At 36.3% G+C, this 12,189-nt stretch overlaps 2 protein-coding genes across 2 annotated transcripts in view; both read right to left on the bottom strand.

The window, feature by feature from the left end:
• The window catches only part of RPL34 (ribosomal protein L34), a 350,268-nt gene that overhangs the window by 316,894 nt on the left and 21,185 nt on the right, over positions 1-12,189 (bottom strand). The gene's annotated exons all lie outside the window — the stretch shown is intronic.
• Positions 2,587-12,189, bottom strand: part of SGMS2 (sphingomyelin synthase 2) — a 30,261-nt gene continuing 20,658 nt past the window's right edge. Inside the window, exons 2-6 of the mRNA XM_075149744.1 lie at positions 9,913-10,574; positions 9,011-9,128; positions 7,024-7,177; positions 4,084-4,250; positions 2,587-3,254 (exon numbers count right to left, since the gene is read on the bottom strand). Of these exons, the coding sequence (XP_075005845.1) occupies positions 3,051-3,254; positions 4,084-4,250; positions 7,024-7,177; positions 9,011-9,128; positions 9,913-10,367 (1,098 nt within the window). The 5' untranslated portion in view covers positions 10,368-10,574 and the 3' untranslated portion in view covers positions 2,587-3,050. The remainder of the gene's footprint in view (positions 3,255-4,083; positions 4,251-7,023; positions 7,178-9,010; positions 9,129-9,912; positions 10,575-12,189) is intronic.

Below are 12,189 nucleotides of genomic sequence, written 5' to 3'. Positions count from 1 at the left end.
ATTATTATTGTAACTCCAGGAAAAAATAATTACAGTGACATATTGCAAAACACTGGGCATATACAGCCCAAATAAGCCTAGAATCAAGTGATCGGTACATTAAGTGAAGTCTAAGTTTCTCCTGTTCTTTTTACCCACTGCAATCCTTTTTCCTCTTAGGATGAAACCATGTTTTCAGCTTCATAGTATTTACATAAAATGATCACTCAGTTCTTAAAATCAATAATTTTTATGTACCAGCTGTGGTTTGTATTGGATAAATTACTATAGCAGTAAGCACTAGCATATACCATTACTTACCCCATTTCATCACCTTGCATGTAGGCCTAAGGAGTCTTCAAATACATCTATACCATCCAAGTTTGCAAAAGAAATTTAAAGCTATTGAGATAGTAGAGAAGTGGGGTTTTCTGCTAATTAAACACACACACCATTTTGAGGCTTCGATACAATGGAGAAAATTTAAGCACTTAAGGGAGGTCCGAGCCAGAACAGGAATCAAGTATTTTGAGCTAGGGCTGCCATTTAAACTTTCCTTTTGTATTACAATAGAAGTTTCTATCAAATTCAGCAGCAGAATGAAAGCTCACTCTGCCCCACAAAAGCATAATCTTTACTGGGTTCTATTTCATCACTTCCATATTTTTTCTTCCAGAAATAGGAATAAGTGTAAAAAACCCAAACACCTCATCCTGCATGAAGAAATCCTACTTTGCCAATATATTACAGAAATCCCACTGAGACATGGTGGTGGTTATACAGAAAAATAGCTATCTGGACTATGAAAGTATTTATTATTCAGCCACCAGATGAAAACCACTGTTTAAACTCCTTACTGGAATGCTTTTCATCACGTTATTTTCAAGGCATGGTTACCACTAATGAAATTCATTCACGATTTCTAAAAGATAGTATTACTACAAGTGGCTTAACATGACTGTATTTAAGATATCACAAAGTTGGAATTCAGCTTAAAAAAATATTATGCTCTATGAAGTAGTATTGATATAATGAGTATCTTGGGAGATTTACAGACTGACATCAAACAGATTCATTTATATGATGCAGAAAAAGGGACTTCCATATAAGTGTTTTGATACCGGCTTTTTAGCTGCTCAAGGTCTGCCAGGAGCAAGCAAATGAAAACATAGGTATGTCCATACACACAAAACTTCCAGGGGCGTGTTATAGGATTCTAAGAAGCTTATTTTAAATAACAAAACCAAACATCAGCAGAATTTCTTTCTTAGCTAAGTTTTACCAAGGATATATTGTAAGGAACTGTTTATTGTATTACTTTGATAACGCACAAAAATATTTGAAATGCACATTAATAATATTCTCACGTACAACTCATAGCAATTGATCCCCTTAAATGAAAAAAATAGTGTATTTGAATACTCTGTATTGCATTTTATAACTTCAATGGACTTTTTAAAAACAAGCTGTCATTATTTAAACTGTGTTCACACTTGTCACTCAGTTCAAGACATTCTTAAAATAAGCATCTCCTTTATATTAGTATCACTTCAACACTAAATGCAGTTTTATCTTTGCTATCAGGTTTTACCGAAGATTTGAAAATAAAATTGAGTTAACTGCAGAAATTAATACAGAATATAAATGGTTAAACATGGTATGCTAATTTTCTACTTTGTTTTCCCAACAATACAAAACAATAAAAACCAACAAGAACCAGGTATTTGTTAATTTGTGGCTTTGTTACATGTTTGCCATGGTAATTTCCCACATTCTCAGCCAACTTGCTTAAATAGCCATTTTAGTTGGACTGAAACCCTGGGAAAAAAAACAGGAATCTGCATGTGAGTTCTACCACAGCATTATTTAATATGAAATGGTTTTAGGCAATAATTGAAGAAATGCTACTGTTGTAGGTATTCACCTTGGCACTTTTTTGGTTTTTTAAAGTCACTCACAGAAGCATGTGCCAACAGGTAAAAAAGAAATTCAATGCAGAACTATGGCTCCCAAGCAAACTTGCTACATAGTTGCAGCTAGAGATAGCTACTAAAATTAAAAAGTTTATTTTAAATATAGCCCCATTTTGGACATGGCCTTGCACTCCTCAAGCGGATGAGAACTGTAGGGCTTTTGCCTGAATTAAGAATCATATGATCACTCTTTCCAGTAAGTAGTTTTGTTTAATACATGTTTAACTACACAGCAGTGTGTGCTTTTGTGTGTATATGCATGTACATACACTGATAGGCACTGTACAGCTATAAACCCAAGGCCAAACTGCAATTAAAGATTTATACTTTGAAACTGTGTCCTTTTTTAAAAATAAAATTTTAGGTTCCTTGAGCTCTGATGTTAGCAGCTATTCCTAATTTGCAAAGTCATCAGGTAGCACAACAGTTTAAATATAAAATTACTAATAAAAATGTAAAAATCGGTATATGGTAGAATATACGGGAGATAATGGTGGTAAGTACTATTTTAGGGTCATAAGATATTCATACCCTCAGAGTCTAAAAAAAAGTCAAGACTTGCTTCCAGCTGTACCAGTCACGCAAAGGCCTTACCTTCATTAGCAAGAATAATGCAACAAACCACTTCCCACAATTGTGTTATTTTTTTTATATACCTCGACACACTGGTATCGTGCCTTTACATTTTAGCATGTTTTTGCCCTTACGCACTCCAGAACTCTGAAGATGAGATTTTTGGGTGCTTCTGTGGATGAGTGATAGTTAGTTACGAAAGTGTTAATGTGGTCTTTGGCACCTCTATCTCATTAGTAAAGCAAAGTCCTGCTCCATTTTTTTTCTTTAATAAAAAAATCCCATCAGTGGTGCATTCTACTAGCACTGAAGAGTAGAATAGGTCTGTACAGCCTTATGATAGGAAAACATATGAAATGGCAATACGTGTGTCTACAATTGTCTTTCCAATCAATTGCACAGAAGCTTGGTCCACTTCTTCAGTTACAGTGTAGTCCTCTTAAGAACTTTGGTTACAGCATTAATGTTTTGGTAAAAAAAAAACACACAACAAAAAACACAGAGCAGATGCTTTCCTTCTTTTCTTCAGGTAGATTTTTCATTGTCCTCTCCCGTCTTCTGAACCCGTGAATACTTTTTGCATGAAGATTTGAAGCAGCTGGGAGGCCAAGATATTGGCCAGGAAAAGCTGCAAGGAACAGAGCCTTGCACATTCTTCTCAAAGAAATAAAATATTGGATACCACCATGCTCGAGAGAGAAAGTTTGTCTGTGAAGAAACCTTTAAAGTCTGTATTGGCACAAGTAGGTAAAGAGGAAAAGGAAACAGACAATCAGTTTAAAGCATTATAATCAATTATGTTGAGTCAAGACAACTACAACAAACACAATACATTTGCATGCATTTCTGCAAAGACAAGATGCATTTAGCCTAGAAAAAACAGAGTATTGAGATAGCATATACCTCATAGTCCAAATGTATACTATAAACTGAACATCTAACACAAATGGATGCTTTGTTGCTGTACAAAATTTAGGGAGACAAAGCACTCAAGTCTTTCTGAATGTTAGTCCTTTCAGGCATGTCATGTTTCCATTGAAGACTAATAGTTGAAAACTAGATTGAAATGGCTTGAGAGCTATGCTCCTACTTGAAAGTGTTCATTTCTCAGAAATGTACTGCTAGTGACATGTACAGAAAAGCTGTCACTAGAATTTTAGGATGGTTCAGGTAATTTAGGTTGGTCAGAAATTTTATTACTAAACTACCATTTACTCATAAGCTTAGACAAACAAGGGCTATTCTATACATCTACTACAGCAACAAAACCTTGAAGTTCAAAGAAGATGTTTTTAAGCCAAAATATCAGGAATTTAAAAAATAACTTTATAAAAAATAAATTTTGAAATAACTTAATAACAGGCGCAGATCAAAAAAGAAGATCTTAATCCATTAAATATTTACTTAAACCACAGTAAAGTGAAACTCCTTGCCCAATTTGTTTAAACTTCAATATGGCACCTCTACTTTTATTTCGAAATTAAGAACTGATTTTGATCTTTGAGCAGTATTAACAAATGCAGGCTATACATTGATTCTAAAGGTATTTGCCACTCACCTTTTCATTAGCCATTGAGTGGTACCACCAGAAAAGCCGTGTGGTGATATAATAAGCAATGATGACATCTATGGTATAGTGTTCATGAGCGACAAGGATACAAATTATGCCAGCAGCACTCATTAGCCAGCAGATTAAGTGATACCACCAGAAATGACGTGGTGAATCTGTGAAATAGGGAGGTGATGGGAAAAAACACACAAAAAAGCCATATACATTATTATAGCGATCCACAAAGGGAAGGGGAAAGAAAAAAAGATTATTTAATTAAGGCTACTAAATTTTAAAACATAACTCATTTATACCACACTGGTATGAGAACCCTGTTTTGACACAAAAAACAAGACTAAAGAATTATGCAAACTTACTGAGGTGTTCTTACTTTGTAAAATGAACCCAAGATGAGCCTGCAGTTAAGAGATAGACAGCACCGTCACCCATTTTCTAGTCAAATTAAGTAAGTTTTCCAGTTAAATCACTTCCAGGGTATGGGGTGCAGGGGAAGAAACAGAATTGAGGGAAGACATATACTTTGATTATTTTACTTGGGTGTATTGCATCTCTGCTCTTTTTACAGCCTATGCTCAAGTAAACTTTACACTCAAGTAAAATGTCTAGAATTTATATAACCTGAGCAGAGATCACAGATTAAACAGGAAAAGACACTCTTATTTTAATTCCTAGGTTTTAACTACTTTGCATTAAACCCCCATGCTGTGAAACAGAATACACTGTACAGGGAAGTACAGTATGTGAATTTATACCCTTTCATTAAAGATTAACGAATGGGAGTGAAGCTATTCTTCAAAATGCATTTAAGCCACTTCAGTGGAAAAGTTCCCTTGCCCTTCTTTCCCCATTGAAAAATGCCTTGGGTGTCACAATGACCATTCATAACTTCTGACAGGCTAATGGGCTTCCTTTCACTCGCAGTGGGATTTTGGCACGCCTTGTCTTGTGGGGCAATGGTCAGCCTTTACTTTCACACAATACCAGCAGAAAAGTTATTGATCTCAACAAGCCTACCCAGTAGTAGTTTGAGAGGCCTATGCAAAATAGTTACTGTAAGAGGACTTAAATTTTGGTGCAAGTGTCAAAACAGTATATTCTCTTAACTCTTCCCAAAACATTGCAGACAAATCTGTATCTATTGATTTTAAATAAATAAATAAATAAATAAGGAGACAAGTCATCTAAAGAAGTTGATGAAAACAGCCCCAAACAAGACAGACATACCAAGCCTAAAAATGTAAATAGCTATTCTGGGCAAAAAGCTGGAGTGCAGGGGAATAAGTGAAGAAGCAAAGGATGAAAGGAAGAGAAGAGCAGAGCAAAAAAATCCACTAGGCCAGAAATAATAAAAACCTCAGCATGCATCTTATACTGAAGACGTGTCATCAAAAGAGCAGAAAAGAATACCATAAGCAGCCTCTAATTCAGAGCAATTATAGGGCTTAAGCCGTTGCTCAGATAGCATTTTGCTAATTATATGGCAGGCAGAAGGAAAGCTATGCATTTCTCAGCACAACTCCACTGAAATATATGCCTAACAATTAGGCAGCAGTCAAAGGGTTTATTACAAGAATTTGTACGATACTATTCCTCCAACCCCTGATGATAAAAGTACATGAGTTATACGAGCCCCAAAAGTATTGGGTTATCTGCACCTTTCCTGGTACTAAAGATATTAAAGAGTATGTGACCAGCATTAATCTGCAACAACATACACAAAACAAGGCAAACACAAATCTATTATTAGGCTATTCTATTATTGGGTTATTTTCCTAAATACTCTTCTGGTAATTTTGATAAGTTACACATGCCATTTCTCCAGTAACATGAAGGACCTAGGCCTAAGAATCAGCAGACTATAATCAGCATCTTAAATCACTGTTTGAAGAAGAATGTCTCGCATCCACAGATTTGAAGTTTGTCATATTAAACAGGCGTTTTTATATCGTGTTTTTTGCTTAAGGCAGAATGTAGCACTGCAACACTTCCTTCCTTCAACATTTTAATAAAAGGAAGGCATTCAACTGATGCTGACTAGTCTTATGTTTCAGTGAGAATTACACATGCCCATGAGTGAAGCTAGTATTTGCACAGTTTGGGACACAACAATAGGAGAGAAGATTCCAATTCCAAACATGTGAACTGGAAAAGGAACTTCCCACTACGCATTCATGACTGGCCAGGTTCCCAGGGTAGAAGCATTGCTTACCATATATCAGATTTAGAAGTTGGTCTCAGTTCTCCAAAGCTTCAATTGATGCTGTGTGTGCAGCACAGATACATTTTCCCCCCATGCCCTATAACAATATAAAGCAAAGGGGGAAACCATAGCCCCAACTGTATCTTCTGTGTGCTTACCAAATTCTTATCAACTTTAAGAGGCCTAAGTAGGAGACTCTAGCAGAAGACATCCAAGGAGCATGAATCAACTTTCCATTGTTTGGAGTAACTGATGTACAGCATACTTAAAAGAAAGAAAATTGCTTCTGGATATAATACAAGTGTGCAATGGTGCTGTGCTCAAGCCACAAAAATTCCTTAACATCTAAGGATGTATCAGCCAACCTGCACAGAGCTAATCTGCATAATTAACTACAGTATGTTTTACCCAAAATTTGAATAACCTGTCAATGAATAATGAAAAGCTAGCTTGCTTCAATCAACCAGTAAACACTCTATATAAAGATAAAAGTGACATGCCTAGTCATTAAGCCCCTAATTAAAGTCCACACCACTTTTACTACACCCGTGTTCCATTTTCGCTCAGCAATTGAAGTCGTTTTGTATTTCAAACCCATACACGTACAGTCTGTGTACAGTGGACTAGTAACTTTTGGAGGGCAATAGTTTTTACATGCACTTTTATCATGTGTTTTCCCAGTCCAACAGATTTGAACAAGAAAAGTGCATTGAAATACTATCACTTACACTCTTTGATGAACAGGTAGATCAGCGTTAATACCACAGTGTGACCACTGAACAGGAAGTCTCCGCATAGGATGTGTGATCCAGTTATGGATAGACCACCACCAGAAATCAATCGCAGGATCCTCTGAACCTTTGCCTGAGAATCTCCATTCAACTAGAACACCAGAAAAAAGTACAAAAATAGTTCAAGATACACCATAAGTGACTTGAGTAAACTTCTTGCCCAAACATATGTGGAGAGATAAGGAGAAAAGGACACAAATTATCTTCATTTTCTTTGGCTTTCTTTCACATAAACAAATAAGCATGCATATCAAAGTTGACAGGTGCTGAAGATCAGCTTGATAAGACTAGCATTCTGTCTACACTTTCCCAGGCTATTTTAAAATATGCATTGTATGAGAATGAGATGCAGAATATACTGGAAAAGTAAATACTAAAAATTTGTAAGGTCAGGTATTCTCATGATAGCCACTGACAGAATGGATAAAACCCATTCAAAACTAGTTCCGATACAGTGCAACGTTGCATGCTGCTTCTGCCATTCTGTTCAGAGCCAAGCAATGTTTCTACAGAACAAAACCCTCAAACTCGCTTAATTTTAGATTTGGTTACAAACTCAGTCAGGACTTACTTGGATTTAGAGGATTTATTTTTTTTAAACTTGCATTAGGATCAGCTTTTGATTTCTCATCGATACTAGGCAAACACTCAGTTTCACCTAGCTGTTTAAAGATTAACTCTGGAAGAAAACACCAAACAAGATAAAGGGATAACTGAGTTTTTCATAATCAGAAAAATATTCACATGGGACAAAAAAAGAAATCCAGAAGAGCTATCAAGTTTTTCCAGAGTTCAAGTAATTCATCCTGTTTTAATGCTAGCAAAATACACTTTCAGCAGAGACATTTAAGTTTTCCTTTGTTTAGCCCTTCCCATTCCTTAAAACACAGTCTACCACACACAAAGTCATTCCCCAAGCTACTAGAACAAAACAGTTGAGTCTTTACAATAGTGGTACGTAAATAAAACTTTTTCAAATAGATACTGATTCATTAGAAAAGTAGTTCATCCACTATGTCCCTAAATTGTCCTAGTGTGAAAGAACAACACTGAGCAGACATGATGCTGTACCTCAAGACCGATGAGATCCTACACAAGTGACAAATTTATCCCCCAAGCAAATTGGCAATATTTTTAGGTTTCAAAATACTTATCTTCCCAGTGCACAACCAAACTGTTTCTTATTCTCTCAAGTGCACTGTTCTTTCAGTGCAGTCAACAGGATATAATTTGTTCCAAGGCAATTATATGTCTACAACTTTTCATTAGTAACCTAAGATGGCAGTTAACAGAATTCCTTTGTGTCACCACCTAACTACACTGCCACGATATTTCTACAAGAATATTTAAAAAACTTTAGCATGTACATGTTTCTATATGTATCAGCTCATTTAAATAGCTGAACTTGTTTTAGTCACATTTATATACATTTTGCAGGTTGGAAGCAGGGACAGGCAGCTGACTTCAGGTACTGCGACAGCTCTTGACAAAATAGTGTGAGAAAAAGGACAAAGCATATAACATCATTGTGGTTTTTTTTAAAAGCATACTGCAACACAAGCTTGTGTATAAGCCTACGAATTACAATATTGACCTTAGGTATCCCACCATGTATGAAAAAAATCTTGGTGCAGTATTAGAGCAATTAGCTTGAGCCTCAGAAGCAAGTTCACTAATTTGGTAACAGCACTATTTCAACATAGGTATTCTCCTTTAAAGCATCTTAACCGCAGCGACAGCTTGAGGTTCTTTCTGTATCACACAACTTTTGGTTTATCACTATCTATGTTTCTGAAGACATCAACTGAGAGTAATTTGTGTTATTACATAACACCTGGAACATTATCTTCTATTTGCTGTAATGAGCCATAAGGACTCAGGCAGAGACTAAGGCAAGAATTAGGGAGCAAAGGCTCTTTCTTACCTTTGGTGCACACTGAAAATGCATTCCAGGCACAGGTAAGGTGGTAACATACATAGTAATACAGCGGTACAGATACAAAGTTCCTATTATAAAAAAGAACCTGCGTCCCACTATTGATCTGAAAGTAAGGGAAGGGGAGAAAAAGATTGAGTACAAAGCTCACACACAGGATATACATGTAACAGTTACGGAGCTCTTGCTTTACTATATAGCTAAGTCCGTAGAATTAAAGAGCAGCTCCACCCCCTGCTCTTCACCACACACTTCTCTAAACCAAATACTAAAAAGTCTTTCTTCAGGTTTTAGTCTTGCTAGCTCATAATAGAACGTAACTACCACAAAGCTCCCACCAAAGCTATCTAATCAATTTAATGTTGCCTCAGTCTAACTTAGGTGTGCAGTGAGGCACAGTTTTCCTCGACTCAGTGACCTTTTCTTTAGTTTCATATTATAACCAACTACTTGATTTAAATACGTACAGTTTAAGCACATGAAGATAAAGGAAAAAGCCTCTAGTCTAGCTGTAGAGACAGTGGGTTCCTCCTCAAATTTGGATGAAATTTTTTACATCATCATGATTTCCTCTGTTTAAACATCACCATGTCAGTAAACACACTTTGAAAAGCCCAATCCCAGAATAAAGTTGACTCGTACAATGTAAGTGTCAGAAATTCCGATTTAAAAAACTTTATTCAATAACCAGGAGAAACCTGTGTTTCCGTATCCAGCATGGACACTGGAACATTTTCTAAGGAAGTCATCCCTTTGTCACTTTCCTGCCAGCCCTATTCTACAATATTGCTACAGATGCTACCATAAGATTTCTTCTACCCAAAGTGAACGAGGGAAACCAACGTTCTGAAAACATATAGCAGAGGAAAAAAAAAAATATAGCTACTTACTTGTATCTAAGAAACAACCACTGGAATATCCATAATCCAACTAGTATCATTCCATTTATTTCTGATACAGAAAAAGCCCATTTCACACGATCAATGTAATCAAAAAATTTGTCAGGCAAGGGAGGACTTAGCTCCTTTGGAGGTACTCTCTCATGGACCACAGTGATCATGACAGTTGTTAGAATCAAGTTGAAGAGAGCGTAGACAAAGGCAATGCCTGTTTTCCACCATTCCAGAGGAAATTTGTTCCTAGACTCAGCAGGCATAGCAATCTGGATGTAATCAGGATATTTCTTTGTTGTTTTTCGCAAGCCATTAGACAAGCCCTTTGATTTGCTAGTGCCATTTTTGTTCTCTTCATTGACTGAGAGGGTAGGTCTTGAGTAGCCATTAGAAGCGTCATTGTTTTGACCCTCCATATGCTCTTCAAGCTTTGCTGTCTCAATGGTATTCATTCCAGAGATGTATGGCCAAATGAGGTTTATCAGTGACCTATTTCTGGGCTCTCTAAAGTCTGTTATTCCTCAAAGTCCAATGTTCTTGTTCCTAGAAGATTTTTGATTTCTGTAAAACTCTAAAGAGTGTCCATTGTGCTTTCACTATTCAGATACTGTAAAGCAAGTCGTGAAGACGAATCTTTCTTTCTTCTAGAGCTGTATCATCTGAAAAAAAAACAAAAGAGATACTGAGAACCTTCAGAACTAGCAACATGACACTGAACAAGTATCTTAAAAATGCTTATTCTAAGTTCCATCAAAGTCTACTTACATATACAGTAAAAAGGCAAACTAGAGACAGGTGGTTACTGTGAAATAATTCAAGCCAGTTCCTACTGAGTAACTTGATAAATTTCTGATCAGTTTAGGAGCTAGTAGTAATTTAGGCTTGCTTTTTTTTTTTAAAGGACAAGATCCACAGACTTTAATGATCATGACAGCACTTGCTTTATCAGTTGTAAGAATCAAGACTAATCCGTGTTTGCAGCAATATTGAATTTTATTGCTTAGGGGCATTCCATACAAAATATCTCCTTTTTGACCCTAGGGTTGCTACAGATTAACATGGTTTGTCCACATAAATCAGGTAGTCCAGGTGATAGGACAGAAAACAGAAGGGCACTACAGGATTTGATTTTGTAAGGCATAAAGTAATATAGATTCATCTAGGAAGTCTATTCAGTGGATAGCTCCATTTTCTTAGATCTAAATGAGTATTTCAACCAAAACAGTAAAAAAAAAGTGTCTACATAGCTACTGTAGTACCCACTAAATAACGTCTGAAATTTCAGAGAACTGAGAAATATACCTCTGGATTAGATTCTTAGTTATGGTAACCTATATGTAGAGCAGACTACAAATGGATCTGTGTTTGGCCTTTAATTACTTAAAAGTATGCCTAAATAGATTTTTTTTAAAAGGAACAAATAGCAAGATTCATTATCACACAGGATTTATTTCAGGCTGCATTTGTCAGTTCAGTAAAATCTCATTAGATAAAAAAAATCAGGCAAGTGCACATGTTTTACAGCATTTTCTACAAAGGGAAAAGAACGCAGTTCACCTCTACAGAACTGATATTGCTCTAGTCGAAACAAAGACCATTTTTTCCCCCTGTCTGAAATTCTGTGAAACCACTTACTTATCCTAGTTGTAACGTACTCATTTTTATTACTCTGTTCAGCTCCTATGGCAAAAGTAGTTTGGGGAGTTGGACCTTTAAAGGTCCCTTCCAATCCAAGCTATTCTAACTATTCTATGATTATCATGTACAAAGTGTTCACTATCTACCAGCAAATTATAATTATCTCTTTTCTTTAATTGTTCCTCTAAGAGAAGTTCAACACTACCACCACCTCAAGCCTCTGCATGCCAACACAGGCTGCCATAGTTTGCCATGCTATATGTACAATTAAGTCATCGTGATGAAAACTAGAGGTGCCAGTCTCCCTAACCGTACATCACAGAACATGGCTTAACAGAAAACAACCTGCTTAGGAAAAACCTGCCCAGTAATTGATCTCTTGATAGCAAGGACAATCTAAAACCAATACAGCCTGGAAAGTCAGGTGTTTGTTTTGGTCCCTCCCACACACACAAACAGAGAAGATATTTAACATGATCAGCATGTAAATCCCACTGATTTCCTAGCTGCTGCTCTTACTGCTGAAAGAGAGAAGAGGTAAAGGTTCAGATCACAAATATGTGAGATTCATACAAATAATACTGAAATAGTCAAGAAGCATTTCTAAATTAACCTCTCAGCAGTGTTTCCGAAACC

The sequence above is a fragment of the Calonectris borealis genome, chromosome 4, assembly GCF_964195595.1.
Source record: "Calonectris borealis chromosome 4, bCalBor7.hap1.2, whole genome shotgun sequence".
NCBI lineage: Eukaryota > Metazoa > Chordata > Aves > Procellariiformes > Procellariidae > Calonectris > Calonectris borealis.
The sequence above is the reverse complement of the archived record's forward strand: the minus strand, read 5'-3'. Positions and strand labels throughout refer to the sequence as shown.